We start from the raw sequence: 17,160 nt of genomic DNA on the forward strand, positions 1-17,160 counted from the left end.
GCTCAGAGAGCTGATAGTAAGGTTCCTGGTGGAATCAAGCTGAGGGAAAACAACTGAGGAGATTGGCAGTTCTTCAAAGGGACACTTATTTAAGGGCCCAAAGTAAGCTATTCTGATGGTAGGGGATGGGAAGGGGAAGGAGGATAGACAAAGAATGTGGCCAAAGGCACCATCTTGGCTTAACCACGAGATCTCGCATGATCTAAAAAATAAATGAGTCCATGAAAAAATGGAAACTAGGTAAGATTACAGAGGATGAATTAGGGCAAATAACACAGGATTCAGGGGCAAGGATTAGAAAAGGCAAAAGGCACAAAATGAACTCAACTAGCTATGGAATAAAGGAAACAAGAGACTTTTCTCAATAATTAGAAGCAAGAGGAAGACCAAGGGACACGGTAGGCCCACTGCTCAGTGAGGAGGGAGAAACAGTAACAGGAAACTTGGAAATGGCAGAGATGCTTAATTGCTTCTTTGTGTCGGTCTTCATGAAAGTCTGAAGGAATGTCTAATATAGTGAATGCTTTGGGAGGGGTTAGGTTTAAGAGATAAAATAAAAAACAGGCAAGTTAAAATCACTTAGAAAAGTTGATCGCCTGCAAGTCACCAGAGGCCTGATGAAAGCATCCTTAGAATACTCAAGAGTTTAATAGAGTGAGTTATCTGAGCTCTAGCTTTATCTTTGGAAAATATGGGGAGACGGAAGAGATTCAGAGACTGGAAAAGGGCAAATAATAGTGCGCCTCATTATTAAAGGGAAATAAAACAACCAGGAAACTACAGCGCAGTTAGTTAAGCTTCTGTGCGAGGGAAGATAATGGAGCAAGTAATTAAAGAAATCATCTGCAACATTGGTAGGTGATTAGGGAAAGCAGCATGGATTTGTAAAGAACAAAATCGGTGTCAAACCAAATCTGATAGCTTTCCTTTGACAGATAATGAGCCTTGGGCATAAGGGAGAAGCAGTGGATGTGTATACCTAGAACTTTAGTAAGGCATTTGCATACGGTCTCGGCATGATATTCTTATCGAAAACTAGGCAAATACAGGTTTAGATGGGGGTTAACTATAAGGTGAGTGGCATAACTGGCTGGTACCGTACTCAGAGAGGGTTATTAATGCTTCCCAAATCCTGCTGGATAAGGATATAACAAGTGGGGTTCCATAGGGTTGTTTTGGGACCGGCTTCTGTTCAATATCTTCATCAACGATTTAGATGTGGCGGCCATAGAAAGTACGCTTTATTAGTTTGCAGCGATTACCAACTGGGAGGATTGCAACTGCTTTGGAGGACAGGAGTCAAATTCAAAATGATCTGGAACAATTGGAGAAATGGTCTTGAAGTAAACCGGATGAAGTCAATTAAAGACAATGCAAAATGCTCCCCTTAGAAGGAACTATTAGTTTCATAATACAGACTGGAGAGAACGTCTAGGAGAGTTCGCAGAAAAAGATCTAGGTCATAGTGACACAAGCTAAATATGAGTCACAGTGTGAAGCTGTTGCAAAAAAACGCCAACGTGTTCTGGGATGCATTAACAGGTGTGTTGTAAACAAGACATGAGAAGTCATTCTTCCCACTCTACTCTTGACTGGTCTAGGCTCAACTCGGTATTGTGTCCAGTTTCTGGGCACCGCATTTCAAGAAAGATGTGGAGAAACTGGGAGGGTCCAGAGAAGAGCAACAAGATGATTAAAGGTTTGAGAGGCCATGACCTATGAAGGAAGGCTGAAAGAATGGTTTGTTTAGTTTGGAAAAGAAAGACTGAGAGGGGGACTGATAGGCGTTTTTCAGGTATCTAAAAGGGTGTCATCAGGAGGAGGAGAAACTTGTTCACCTTAGCCTCTAATGATAGAACAAGAAGCCATGGGCTTAAACTGAGCAAGGGAGTATTAGCTGGACATTAGGAAAGTTCCTACTTCAGGGGGTTGGAACTTGAAGAAATGCCTAGGGAGGATTTGGAATCTCATTTCTGGAGATAGTTAAGAGTAGGTTAGATAAATGTCTATCAGGGATGGTCTAGACAGTATTTGGTCCTGCCATGAGGGCAGGGGACTGGACTCGATGACCTCTCGAAGTCCCTTCCAGTCCTAGAGTCTATGAATCTATGCTCACTATGGCTCTGATTCATGCAAACCACTTAAGCACATGCTTCAGTTGCTTTATTTCAGCGGGACTTAAGCATGCGCTTAAGTGCGTTGCTGATAGGACTAGGATTCCCATGCTTAAAGGATATGCTGAACTGGGGGGACTAACGTGGGTTACCTGCAGTTTAGCAAGGGATAATCTAGCCTTGAAACAACCTGATTGGGACTGTGTTTTCCTACTATTCTGTATTTTACTTTCTTGGTCAGAGATTCATTAGAACAACCTCAGATTTCAAATACAAAAAGACTGGTAGTGTTACTGATTGCAACAGAGCACCTACTTCCAGGAGAAGAGGTCCCAGAGATTCCTTTTCGATCACTCCTTGGCTGCTGGATGAGATGTCAGACTTCTGGACGTCATCATCAGCTGTTTTCTCTGCAGTAAGGGAAAGGACATGTTTTAGTTGAAAAAAACATCTTTTTTACCACTGAAAAGCTACTGATTAGCAACAAAACATTGACTACTGTTTAATCACAGAATATTAGGGTTGGAAGGGACCTCAGGTGGTATCTAGTCCAACCCCCTGCTCAAAGCAGGACCAATTCCCAGATTTTTTACCCCAGTTCCCCAAATGGCCCCCTCAAGGATTGAACTCACAACCCTGGGTTTAGCAGGCCAATGCTCAAACCACTGAGATATCCATTGTCCCAGTGAAGCAACAAACTGAAAGCACTGAAGTGATTTCTGTATTTTGATCTGTGCCCCTTTAGAAGGGGAAGCAATGTGAGAAAAGAAAACGCCATTGTAGTAAAATGTCTGTATTAGCTAGATCACTATTCTCTCCTCCCTGGATTCAGAGGAAATTGAGGAACTGCTCACACATATTTTAAAGAGGAAGACTGAAAAACATCAAGCTTTTGAAAAAGGACTAGTCAGCTAAGCCTTAGTACGAGCTAAAATATTTGAGCAAATAATTGATCTGTAAGATCTGACAACATCTTGATGAGCAATTGGCAGCAGGAGTTCACAAAGAACAGACTGTGCCGGAAGAAACCAGATAGCCTGCTTTGACACAAGCAGCACAGTTCAGTAGCCAAAGACGTAGCTATGATGTATAGGTGGCCTGATTTGCAGAAGTGCTGAGTGCCTGGGGCTGAGTTGAATGGGAGCTGCAGGTACCCAGCACCTCTAGAAATCACGCCACTAGGTTTTAGAAAAGTTCTCAACATAGCCCTGCATGAGAGAGAGAAAAGTCAGAGCTGTGTGAGAGTTTTATTTTGAGTATTATGGCTCAGTTATTAAACTGGGTAGCAAACCCAGTGGCTGCTCTACAAGCCAATAATCAGACATCAGCCTTACCCCAAAAAGTTTATCGTCTATTATCAGACAAATGGTGCGGGGGGGGGGGGGGGGGGGGGGGGGGGGGGGCGAAATGTGACAAGGCAAGTGACTACAGTAAGTCAGCCATGAAAGTGAGGTGGTTTCAGGTTTATTTGGTTACTTTCCCCGGCACACTCTTCACTACCTCTGTGGCTGAGTCAGGAGCTGATTGGCCTTGGGAAGGAAGTGAGTTTTGAGGAGGGGTTTGAAAGAGGAGAGCATGGACACAGAGCAGAAGGATTATTTTGTGGTTAAGGCACCGGACTGGAATCAGGAGCGCTGGATTCAATTCTTGGCACTACCTCATACTCCCTGCATGACCAGCGCCACGTGTAGATAATTGCACATCCCTACTTCACAGGAGAGTTGTGGGGGATAAATACTGTAAATGATGGTGAGGTGCTCAGACACTACAGTGATGAAGGTCATATAAGCTCTAGCTCCATAGTCAGGGAGGAGATGTTCCAGGCATGGGGAATTACCAGGATCAGGAGTATGAAACTATGAGGATGGCTAGTTATGTGGCTTGAGTGCAATAGAGAAGAGAACAGAGAGACAAGTGGGAGCTAGATTGGGTAGGGCTTTGAAGAGGGCACAAGGAGCTCTCATGTAAGGCAGAGGGCCAAGGGAAGCCAGCGAAGGGGCAAATAGAGGGGTGAGAAATGGGACGATTCCAAGTTGGGAAGAAGTAAGTCAGTTGCACCTTATCTACAGGTCTGATCCTTAAAGCCTGAATGCTCCCCAGAGAGGGCTAGGTGTCAATGGGTGTCAGAGCTTGGTGTCAAAGCAGCTGGTGGGACTAGGCCCTAGATGCACAGCCCATGCCCAGTTAGAAAGGACTGTATAGATGGAAAGTACAGAGAGACTGACAATATTCAGAAAAGCAGAAGTGTCTCAAAATAGGCAAATGGTAAATTAGCCACATGTTTCCAACAGCAAGGATCAGTTGTTGGGTTCCTTTGCTAGGGACTCAGAATGGTGGGATACTTATCAGAAACATTCAAGAATAGACCAGACTAAAGACATAGGAGTTTAGTACAGAGACCTATCCCGGACATGGGACTAACTAGGTATCCTAGGAGGTCCTTCCCAAGTCCACCATCTATAATCGCCATAAGGAGTGGGATGAGAGCTTTATGGAACAGACAACTCACCCTTCATAATTCTGGTTCCCTCAATTGTTCCCACAGCATATAGCTGTCATGCAGTCTCGTGACAAAGAACTTGATTACAAATGAGAGACTCCAGACAGGCATCCAAAACCTATTCTCCACCCCTTGCCCCGTTCCTGCACTCTTAGCACATTTAATAAAGAATCAACTAAAATAGTTCAACCCCCTTGTACATGATGAGTTTCCAGAGTGTATCAATAGTCCAGAAAAACCGTGAGCTGTAAAAAACTTGGAATAGCTCTTGTGTAAAATCCCTAAACAGATCTCAAGTTTTGCTTAGGGTGGAATAATTTTTCATGCAACAGAAGCAAGAGAGGGACACTGGCCTTGTCCAAGCCAGTAATACCTAGAAGGGACAGCTGCACTTTACTTAGCAATAGGATTGCTTTGTTCTTCTGGTGCTATTTAGCACATGGAAAAAAGGGACATTTTAGATTGTAAACTGTTGGGTGCAGGGAGTCTCTCTGCTCTTGTAGCTCTTCCTGATGGAAGTCAGAGAATTCACATCCTCCCGTGTGCATCACAATCACTAGACACTGGTTGCTGCACATCTTCTTTGGAACTTGCACTAAGGATTCTGGGACTCTTTTGGACTCAGTCAGAGCATCACCTGCTACATTTCAATGGAAAGAATAAAGGACAATTTTTTTAATGGTGGGGGAAATCGACAGCTGCGTGAGAAGCAAGATAGAAACCGGGAGTCTTCGAATATCAGGGCGACAAATAATTTGGAAGGGCAAGCTACAGACACGCACGCCTCCTTCACCAGCACAATTTACTGTTGCTCATTCCAATTTATGAATAGCTACTAATCAAAAGAACTCCTTGTGGCTATGAGAAAACGACTCTAAACACAGCATCTCTCTGGTGTCACAATCCCTTCCTCAGTGACTCTTCTATCAAATTTGCACCATTTGTAAGAGTCTCCCCAAGTGCCAGAGCTGCAAACTCTGCCTGATAGCTGAAAACAAAGCTGTGTTCTTTCTGCATCATCACCAACCGTCAGCAACGATAAAGATCCTGGGATCAGGATTCAGCTGGCAATTTGGTGGATGATGTGCGAGGCACAATAGGATACAGCCTGCCTCTCTGCAGTTAGGCTGGCTCTGCAGTGCAGGCAGGAGTAAAAATACTTGCTTTTGCCAGGCAACTAAGCAGATATAGCTCAGAAAAAAATCTAGGGCCCAATCCCATGCAGTGCTGGCAGTGGAAGGAACAGGATCAGCCTCCTTAGGAACAGACATGCATAGTAACAAGGTATTTTTCTATGGCTACTTTAAACAAAGCAAAACTCCCTAGACCGACTCCACTGTACTCTGTGTACTGTGCTCTCTCCACTGATAGGGAAGCTTACTTTTCCCACAGAACCAAGAGATCAGCATCCTCAGCAAAGTCTTGATCCTGCAAACCTTCTGTGTGCAGAACTCCCATTGACTTCAGTGGGAGTCCTGAATACAGCTGTCCTGCAGGATCAAGCCTGAGTTCTGAAAAATGCTGGAGTGAGAATCAGACAATAGCCCTAGAAGTATGGCCTTGTGAGTAAGAAATTGGACGGGAACTTGGGAGACCTAGTAATTCCTGGCTCTGACACATACTCCTTTGTGAGGAGATCAATCTATGCACACTTGAGATGCTCAACTGCTACTGTAACCAGGTCCATAAAAGTACCTGTATAGATAAGAACATAAGAATGGCCATATTGGATCAGACCAATGATCCATCCACCACAGTATCCTGTCTTCCGACAGGGTTCAGGGCAAAATGCTTCCAAGGGAATAAACAGAACAGGGCAATTTATCATCCAGTTGTCCAGTCCCAGCTTTGGCTAGCACAGATGGATGAATAGATAGAAGAAACCGATTTGGCCCATCCAATCCATCTCTAGGAGCCAATGGAGGATCCTTCCCTACAGCATATTTTCTAGAGTTTTGTTCCATCTCTTGTAAAATTCCCAAGCTATGGGACTTCCGCCACTTCCTTAGGAGCCTATTCCACAGTCTAACACATCTCCACTGAGTAACACTGACATTCTCACCATACAGATGCTTGTGACCTGTTATGCTCTCCGCTCCAATATTCATCTCCACGCTATCCTGGCACTGAACAGAGGATTGTTTCCATGACTCGTCTGTAAGCAAAAGCTAAATTGCATTTACAATTTTTTTGGGGAAGTGTCTAATTCAACCCAACAATTACCACAAGCATCAGATTAATACTGTGATTCACATGTGCTTAGATCTAATGATATGAATGAAGAGTAAGTTCAAACCACATTCCAGAAACTTACAAATGTGTCCCTTCACATACAGATATTCCCATACTCTCATTATAGATTTTTTATAGGATCCTCTGAGCAAATATTTTCCTGCTTAATTCTCTTAACTCAAACCTCACCTGTAAGACAATTTTTTTAGGAGGAATAGACAAGGAATTGACAGTTGCTCAACATTCATTCATAATCAGTGGCATACTTAGGAGACTCAGCATATTCCAGTGGATAGAGCACTGGACCGGGACTCAAGACGCCTGGGTTCTGTTCTCAGTTCTGCCACTGATCTAGCATTTAACATCTGTGCCTCTATTGCCCCTCCCACCCTTTGTCTGTCTTGTATTTCAACAGCAGTTTATCTGGAAGGTACTGTATTTTACTATAGTTTGTATAGCACCTGGCACAGCTGGTGTCAGATCTTGGTTGGGACCTTTAGGTGTGACTTGAATTCAAATAATAAATTAATAATAATAATCTAGGATCAATGATAAGACAATACTGATTCCTGCCTGCATTCCAGATAATGGCTCCCACCACTAGGATGCAACGACATGACATGTGGAACTGATGTACCTCAGTTCACTGTAGTCCTGTTGCGGGTGACCCAGTAAAAAACTCAGATCACCCTCCCCTCCTGATAGCCGGTGACAGGCACACTCACTTTCAGAAACAAAGCCCTCTCTAAGCACAGAAAGCATTGAAGAGATCAGGCTATGCCTTTTAAATAACTATCTTCAATTTCAAAACAACATGGAAGGAGAAAAGATTAACCTTCGAACGCTCTAGGACCTGCTGGGCCTAGTTTTCAGAAAAAACCACCGTGCGGGTACATCCACGCCTTGCATTCTATCTCGCCACATCGCACTCCTCGAATGCAGGCTCCCACCCAGTCGCCTCATTCTTCAAGTCCCTCTGCCTCAGGACAGCAGCCTGCCAATCTTGATCCACCTCTCTAAGCAGGGCTACTACCTATGCAGAAAAAACTCCCAAAGGATAATCTGTTTGCCTTCTTGGACTATCAGCTCCCTGGGGGGCAAGGAGCTTCTTTCTTACATATTCTGTACAGCAACATGCACACTGGCAGTGCATCACAAACAGCCACACTCCCACGGAGACACTTGGGCACCAAAACAAATATCTGCACACTACTGGTATGTCCACATTCAAATAAACTACCTGTTGCTGGCCTATGGCAAGTAACTCAGGCTTGGGCTGTAGACTCCTGGGGTCCCAGGGCCCAGGCTGTAGTCGGAGCCCCAATGTCTACACTGCAATTTTATTGCCCTGCAGCCCGAGCCTGCTGACATGGGCCAGCCACAGGTGTTTTATTGCAGGGTAGATATACTCTAAAGGACCCATTTTGTGCACATAGGTAGGATTCCTTCAAAATTTAGGTGGGCACTGGGGCACCTCTGGAAACGTTGATCCTGCCTTAGTGCGGGGGGATGGACGAGGCCTGCATTTCTGTGATTCTATGAAAACCAGCCTTATGGTATGTGCCATCTCAATGCTTTTGTGACTTCACCACTAGAAAACAGAAATAGTTTGTCCTTGGAGAGGAACATTGGGTTTACCACCTTGTTGATGGACTTGTGTTTACAGTGTGGGACTGCAACCTAGAAGACATGAACAATGAACATTCCTGGCTTTGCCACAGACTCCCCGTGTGACCTTGAGCAAGTTACTTCATCTTTCTGGGTCCCACTTCCTTATGTGTAAAGTGCGGAATATCAAACTTCCTTCCTCCCACCCTTTGCCTACTGCCTGGTCTATCGAGACTAAGTTCTCTGGAGCACACTCTCACTATGCGAACGTCTAGCACAATGTAGCCCCAGTGCCAGGTTACTGCCTCGAGGAGTTATTGTAATACCAGTAATACTTAAAACATCTCCATAGTGTCTGCTGACTGAAGATCTCAAAGTGTTTTACAAGGGCTGCCGAATTTACCATGAAAACAAACATGGGTGTGGGATGCATCATCATCTCCATTTTACAGGGGAGAACCAAGGCATAGAGAGGAGAAGTGACCTGCCCAAGGTCTCTCTAGCAGCCTGTGGCAGAGCCAGAAGCTCTTAATACTGAACAGCATGAGAGATATACTTTCCACTCCTAACTAATTCATATTCTTAGGGGTAATATGCTGGCTTTTAAATCTAATCCTTTAACTGGGTTGTGGAATCCTCCCACTTTAGCAAAATAGTTTCATACGCCAGTTCCAAGCCTATTATTCAAAAGGATTAGCTGACAGAATGAGGAACCACTGCCATCTCGACTGTGTGCAAGCCTTTTCCTTCCCTAGTTTGGAGTCAGCAGGCATTCTTGGGTGTCTCAGCTAAAGCAGAAGTATCAATTAAAGCGCCTGCTCACCTCTTCGAGGGTGGCATATACAGAATTCTTCCAGTCAAAGTGTCAGTGCATCCCAGCCAAGCACTTAAGTTAATGGGCTTAAATGCAAACTTTCATTAAATGCAGCTCTTTAGCTCTTCATCTCGAGAAGCCTACCTTGGAGATATGAAAGGAATATATTACAACAAACCACAGTTTTTCACCTTAACCCATTAGTCTCATTCCCCTCTCCTGTTCACATCAGACTAAAATCACTGGCAGTTCTGCTGTTTGCACCAAAAACACTCCCCTAGAGCAGCTTGTCCTTGAGTTCCTCCTGACATTTTTGATGGTTATTTCCACTGTGGTAGCACATGGGAGCCCAAGTCATGAAGAAGGATTCCACTGCGCTAGGGGCTGTACAAACACGACACAAAGATGGTCCCTGCCACAAAGAGCTCACAATCTAAGTATAAAAAAAGAGACAAGAGGTAGATACAGACACGCCCTGGAAGCACAAGAAAGCTATGAGACAATACTGCTCAGCATAAGAAGCAGTAGCCACAGCACACCAATAATACTGAATAATTTAGGATTCGGTTCATCAGTAATTTTGCAGATTCCAAGACATCCTAGGTATCATCTATACTACAGAGATGAGCCTGTGTTGCTGGGGGAGCACCCGGGGCCAGCGGCACCAGCTGCCGGGGACCACGGCTGCTCCGGCCAGTGGGCTGGGGACAGCTGCTGGGACCAACGGACTGCGGCTGCTCTAGCCGCCCTGGGGTTGCTGCTGGGGGCCGCCGGAGCAGTGGCTGATGTGGCTGTCCCTGGGGCCACCTGAGCAGCTGGCCCTGGAGCCAGCTGCTTGGGCGGCCCTGGGGTCAGCCCCACTGGCTCCTGCAAAAGTCATGGAGGTCGCAGAAAGTCACAGAATCTGTCACTTCCATGACTTACGTGACAGACACAGAGCCCTAATGATGGTGTCCAGAATGAATGGGGTCAGGCTCCTCAGAGAGACTGAAGCTAGCCCTGAACTGGGCCAGGCACTGCAAGAGGGAATGGATGCTTGGATGCCATAATGCATGTGAGACAGGGGAGGAGATCAGCACACATGCTCAAGGAAGAGATAGCAGAGCAAGTCAGTGGGAACAGATTTTTCCACAGCGGATGAGGAACTTTTCCACATGACCAGAACAGGGCACCCCAGCTGCCTTCAATGTTCCCAACCAGGTTGTTCTCCTCTCCCATCCCGTCACAACTGAGGTTCTGTCTCACCTATGCTGCGTTCGACGCAGTGGAAGAGCGGCACAGTATCAACTCTAGCATTCGGCAATGGAAAGGGGGCAGGAGCCTACCAGAATAAAAATAAACATTCCTGGCTAGGTGCCACTCTTCAAGGGCTGACAACAGGATGGCAATCTGCTGCATCAGCATGATGCAACCGAACGGGGTGGGGGAATGAGTGAACCACAAACTAGGGCAAATTCTGGTACACAAGGTGGGCAGCAATCTTAACTATGGCATATCCCAGTGTTTTACAAGGGCTGCCGAATTTACCACGAAGGGAAGTGCTTGAGTCCTCCTTTTGTTATGAGGATCCTGTGCTTATAACATCATCTCTCTATTACGTAGCTCTTCTCCTGTAACCAGAATTTGATAGATAAGTTGAGAGCACTGAGCCTGTTATTTTACTAAATAGTCGTTTTGGATGATCAAATAGAAAGGTGTGAGGCATTTATAAATGGGGAAAAGGGAAGAACACAACACTTTCCCCCCGTCTGTGACTTTTTTTCGGTTCACAGTACATTGCAGTCAGTCTTAGGAACGGGGTTCAACCCTCTGCATTGAGAGGTCTGCCTCAAAAAACATTACAAATAAAAAAAAGCAAAAGAAGTGGGTTCACTAGCCCATAGAGTTAGATCATCGTCAGAAGCCTGCTTCCTTTCAGATAGAGACATCAGTGGATAGGGCTGAGTTTATGTACTTGTCTGATTTTCCAGCATGATCATCCTGGATCAACTTCAATCAGCCTTGTGATCACCCTCCCCATGCAGGATTAATGAGGGGGTAGGGCTGATCTAGAAGAGAAGCCTAAAGAGCCAGAGGCTAAGCACCGAAGGGAAGCCAGCAAACAAGGGAGGCTGAGAAGGCGTTTGTAAGAGGGAGTCGTGATATAATCACTATTGTTAGGAAGGGGCTGCATCGTCAGTGGCAACACTGCTCCTTTCTCCTTCACCTGCATCTGGATCCAGACAAAAAGCCTGACCCTGGATCCCTCTACCCAGATCCTGGGGTGGATTTACAGAAACTGTGGCCTGCATTTCCCACTCTAAGAAAGCCAGGCTTGGGGGAGCAGGTAGCAAGTTTAAAACAAACAAAAGGAAGTATTTTTTCACAGAACGCAGTGTCAACCTGTGGAACTCCTTGCCAGAGAATGTTGTGAAGGCCAAGACTATAACAGGGTCCAAAGAAGAACTAGATACATTCATGGAGGATAGGTCCATCAATGGCTATTAGCCAGGATGGGCAGGGATAGGGTCCCGAGCCTCTGTTTGCCAGAAGCTGGGAGTTGGCAGCAGGGGATGGATCACTTGATTACTGTTCTGTTCATTCCCTCTGGGGCACCTGGCATTGGCCATGGTCTGAAGACCAGACATTAGCCTAGATCTTTGGTCTGATCCAGTATAGCCGTTCTTATGACCGTCCAGTATGAAATGTGCCTGCTGGTGGACTCTCTCAGGAAGCAGGTGGGAGAGCTGCAGGAGGTGGTGGCTAGGCTGAAGAGCATCCATGCCCATGAGGAATTCACTGAGAGTATTCATATAGAGACGTCAAAGACTGAGGAACCTATCCAGCTAGGGAGGACTGCTGTCACCCCACCAGGGGAGGAGGATATGGCTCTGTCACACAGGGAGGTCACTAGTTGCTGGTTACCACAGTGATGAACAGTTATGCTGCCCTGGCAACAAGCGATGAGGAATCACCCCCAAAAGGTGGAAGAGGAGAAGCGCTGTACCCCTAAGGCTGCGAGGATCGCAGCCACCACTCCCAGGAGGAAACAGAGTAGTGGTGGTTAGTGACTCTATTCTGAGGGGGACAGAGGCACCTGTCTGTCACCCTGACATAGCATCCCGAGAGGTATGCTGCCTGCCAGGGGCCTGTCTCCGAGACATTAGGGAGGGATTGTTGAAGATCATCTGGCCTTTGACTACTACCCCTGTTACTCATCCATGTGAGCACTAATGATGCTGCAAGGTATAACCCTGAGCAGATCAGAAGTGACTACAGGGTTCTGGAAGTGAGAGTGAAGGAACTGGGGTGCAGGTGGTGTTCTCTTCAATTCTTCCAGTCCAGAGTAGGGGCTCCGGCAGAGACAGAAGTTTCCTGGAGGTGAATGCCTGGCTGGGTGATGGTGTCGCCAGGAGGGCTTCGGATTCTTTGACCAAGGGATGCTGTTCTGGGAAGAAAGACTGCTAAGCAGAGATGGGGTCCACCTGTTAAGACAGGGGAAGAGCATATTTGGATACAGACTGGCTAACCTAGGGAGGAGGGCTTTAAACTAGGTTCGGTGGGGCAGGTGACCAAAGCCCACAGGTAAGTCAAAAACATGGAGACTCGGGAGAAGGGTCAGAATCGGGGGTGGGGGTGGGGGAGACAGACGACTGTTATAGCAGAGATAAGGGAAAGACAACACAGAACTGGCGGGGGAGGGGGGAGAATCAAATCAGTATCTTAGATGTCGGTATACTAATGCGAGAAGTATGGGGAATAAGCAGGAAGAATTCGAAATGCTAGTTAAACAACTATGAAATATGCATAACTGGAATATTGGTATAAAAGGGTGCAGCTTGCTCAGGAAAGAGAGGCAGGAAAAAAAGAGAGGAGGTGTTGCCTTATATATTAAAAAGGCATATACTTTGACTGAGGTTGAGATGGAAATACGAGACAGACTCATTGAAAGTCTCTGGGAAAAAGGGGTAAAAAACTCAAAAAAACCCAAGGGTGATGTCATGGTGGGGTCTACTACACACCACCTAACCAGGAAGAAGAGATGGACGAGTCTTTTTTAAACAACTAACAAAATCATCCAAAGCACAGGACTTTGTATTGGAGACAATATTTTATCTCAGATGGTGGAGAAAGCTACTAGGAGAGAGGCTGTTCTAGATTTGATTTTGACAAACAGGAAGGATCTGATTGAGAATTTGAAAGTGTAAACCAGCTAAGGTGAACGTGATCATGAAATGATAGGGGCAGGAAGTGGTAGATGTGGTATAGCTTGACGTTAGTAAGGCTTTTTATATTGTCTTGCATGACCTTCTCATAAACAAATGAGGGAAATACAACTTAGATGGAGCTACTATAAAGTGGGTACATAACTGGTTGGAAAACCGTTCCCAGAGAGTAGTTCACAGTCAAGCTAGATGGGCATATCGAGTGGGATCCTACAGGGATGGATCCTGGGTCCTGTTCTGTTCAATATCTTCATCAATTATTTAGATAATGGCATAGACAATATCAAGCTGGGAGGGGTTGCAAGTGCTTTGGAGAATAGGATTAAAATTCAAAACGATCTGGACAAACTGAAGAAATGGTCTGAAGTAAATAGGATGAAATTCAATAAGGACAAATGTGAAATACTCCACTTAGAAGGAACAATCAATTGCACAGATACAAAATGGGAAATGACTGCCCAGATAGGAGTACTGTAGAAAGGGATCTGGGGGTCATAGTGGATCACAAGCTAAATAGGAGTCAACAGAGGTTTTTAAGGTCGGGCTTAACAAAGCCCTGGATGGGATGATGTAGTTGGGGATTGGTCCTGCTTTGAGCAGGGGGTTGGACTAGATGACCTCCTGAGGTCCCTTCCAACCCTGATATTCTATGAACGGTGTAACACTATTGCAAAAAAAAGCAAACATCATTCTGTGATGTATTAGCAGGCATGTTGTAAGCAAGACGCAAGAAGTAATTCTCCCACTCTACTGCACGCTGATGAGGCCTCAACTGGAGTACTGTGTCCAGTTCTGGGTGCAACATTTCAGGAAAGATGTGGACAAATTGGAGAAAGTCCAGAGAAGAGCAACAAAAAGGATTAAAGGTCTAGAAAACATGATCTATGAGGAAAGATTTAAATAATTGGGTGTGTTTAGTCTGGAGAAGAGAAGACAGAGGGGACATGATAACAGTTTTCAAGTACATAAAAGGTTGTTACAAGGAGGAGGGAGAAAAATTGTCCTCCTTATCCTCTGAGGATAGGACAAGAAGCAATGGGCTTAAATTGCTGCAAGGGCGGTTAGGTTGGACATTAGGAAAACTCCGTCAGGATAATTAAGCACTGGAATAAGTTGCCAAGGCAGCTTGTGGAATCTCCATCACTGGAGATTTTTAAGAGCCGGTTAGACAAACACCTGTCAGGGACGGTCTAGGTCAGAGCTGGCCAAACTACAGCCTGCCGGACCGTCCTGCCTGGCCCCTGAGCTCCCGGCTGGGGAGGCTAGCTCCCAGTCCCTTCTCCACTGTCCCCTCTCCCCTGCAGCCTCAGTGCACCGCGTGGCTGGGTGGCAAGGCTACAAGCTTCTGCTGCTCTCAGCAGCACGGTAAGGGGGTGGTTGGATGAGGCAGAGGTTCGGGGGGGGGCAGTCAGGGGACAAGGAGTGGGGGGGGCTGGATGGGTCAGGAGTTCTGAGGGGGGGCAATCAGGGGGCAGGAAGTGGGAGGTGGCGGATATGGGGCGGGGACCAGGCTGTTTGGGGAGGCACAGCCTTCCCTACCCAGCTCTCCATACAGTTTGGGAACCCCGATGTGGCCCTCAGGCCAAAACGTTTGCCCATCCCATGTCTAGGTAATACTTAGTCCTAGCATGAGTGTAGGGGACTGGACTGGATGACCTCTCAAGGTCCCTTCCAGTCCTACAATTCTATGACTTGCCCTCAGTCAGGACTTCAACATTGCTGACAGGAAGGACTACATTTCTAAGCAAACCTACCCCCTCACTATCACAGAGAATTACCCCGAGTCCCTCTCAATAGGAGAATTCCAGCCCAGGCTACTAATGGAAATCTAGCCTGGGGCCCTAAAGACAAGATAACAGCATGGGCTTTGTCAAACTCCAGACTGCTACCTGAGACCAGATCTCCTGTCCCACAGTTACTTTTAAAAGGCACACCTAGAAAAGGGAATTACTCGTTCTGGAGGGCTCTCCTCACATGCCACTCAGAGTAATCCGCTGGTGACCAAAACACAAATTGGGTTGTTCTCACTTAACACTGCAAATGATCAGGACAGCCACCAACATTGGGGCTATTTTTATTTTCACATGGTTTCTTCTCAGGGATTTGACTCTTTGGGTACGTCCAGACTACCCGCCATATCGGCGGGTAGTGATTGATTTTTCGGGGCTCGATATATCGCATCTCATCTAGACGCGATATATCGATCCCCGAACGTGCTCCTGTCGACTCTGGAACTCCACCGGAGAGAGCGGCGGGAGTGGAGTCGACACGGGGAGCCACAGACATCGATCCTGCACTGTGAGGACCCAAGGTAAATCAATCTAAGATACTTCAACTTCAGCTATGCTATTCACATAGCTGAAGTTGTGTATCTTAGATCGATCATCCCCCGCCTCCAGTGTAGACCAGCCCTTTCTCTTTTGTAGTACAGTTCTCTGCCTTCATCTGCCAGACTGAGTGTCTATGTGGCTCCTATCCCCATGGTATGCAAGTGCTTCCTCTTTTTAATCTCCTGAGCTCTCTCCATTCTGTTTTGGTCTTTTCATCTGTTTTGTCTTCTTTCGCTCTCGGTGGGATCGTCGTCAGTATTTTACACAGCCGAGGGCTACAGAGAGAAACTGACTAGGATCCTGTCTTTCCTGACTAGGACTAAGTTTGTCTCCCTCCGCATCAAGGCCTTTGCACATGAGTCATTGGCAGAGAGAAATTCAGGCATCTTAAAATTGGAAAGGGAAAATTTTCTATGAAAGTAGAAGTATGCATAGCAAGTATTGCTGGAGATTCTCATGGGAGCAGCACCGTAGGTCTGCACAGAGGCCAAGTAAAGATAGTCAGCCAACAACAAACACAGTGGGGGATCAGGAAGCATGCTCAGCAGGCAGCAGGGGATGTATTACCACCACACAAGTTAACCAGGGAACAGGGCTTACCAAAGAATAGTGTTTTACTACTGCTTCAGACGTCAAATGTGGCAAAACAATGCAAGGAAAGTTAATCAGATTCCGAACAATTTGCTGAAAATGGCTTTTACTTCTTTGCAATGACTGAAATGTTGCAAACTTCGCAAAATATTTTCAGCTCCATCACAAAATGTATGTTGGGAGAAAGTCAATATGCCCATATTTTCTCTCCTTTCTCTTTATTACTGAAATGCCCAGAATCCTACTGTGCTAAGCACTATACACCACCGACTCCCTGCCTAACTTTAATCAAGTAACACAGGGTATGTGTCTACAATGCAATCAGAGCTATGGCTACAACTTAGGTAGGCAAAACCATGCTAGCTTTTACCTAACTGAAAATAGCAGTGAAGACACAGAGGCACAGACCCTGCTGATAGAGCCACACAGCCACATACCCAAGCTCCCATTCAAACTTGTACAGCCCATGCTGGTGTATCTTTGCTGCTATTTTCAGCCACACTAGCTAGGTTAAGGCTAAAGTGAGCACACCTACCCCAGCTTCAGCTGCACTGTACACATCCCCTTAGTCTCTGTGTATCTTAGTTCCCCATCTGTGACATGGGGATGATAATAGAGCTGGTTGAAATGATTAGTTCAAAACATTTTTTCAATGAAATGTTTTTTGTCAAAAATTTCTGCATTCATTTTCAACAAAATTTCCAAGTGGTTATTTTGACAAATGGAAACATTTCTGCCATAAGCCAAAAATTTTCAATTTGCAGCT

General features: G+C 45.9%; 1 protein-coding gene across 7 annotated transcripts in view; it reads right to left on the reverse strand.

Annotated features, from left to right (window-relative positions):
* NCOA1 (nuclear receptor coactivator 1) overlaps positions 1-17,160 on the reverse strand; it is a 262,449-nt gene that overhangs the window by 83,784 nt on the left and 161,505 nt on the right. For all 7 annotated transcript variants that reach the window (XM_032790528.2, XM_032790527.2, XM_032790522.2 and 4 more), the window contains one exon: positions 2,430-2,524. In XM_032790528.2, the coding sequence (XP_032646419.1) occupies positions 2,430-2,524 (95 nt within the window). The remainder of the gene's footprint in view (positions 1-2,429; positions 2,525-17,160) is intronic.

The sequence above is a fragment of the Chelonoidis abingdonii genome, chromosome 3 (assembly GCF_003597395.2).
Source record: "Chelonoidis abingdonii isolate Lonesome George chromosome 3, CheloAbing_2.0, whole genome shotgun sequence".
NCBI classification, from domain to species: domain Eukaryota; kingdom Metazoa; phylum Chordata; order Testudines; family Testudinidae; genus Chelonoidis; species Chelonoidis abingdonii.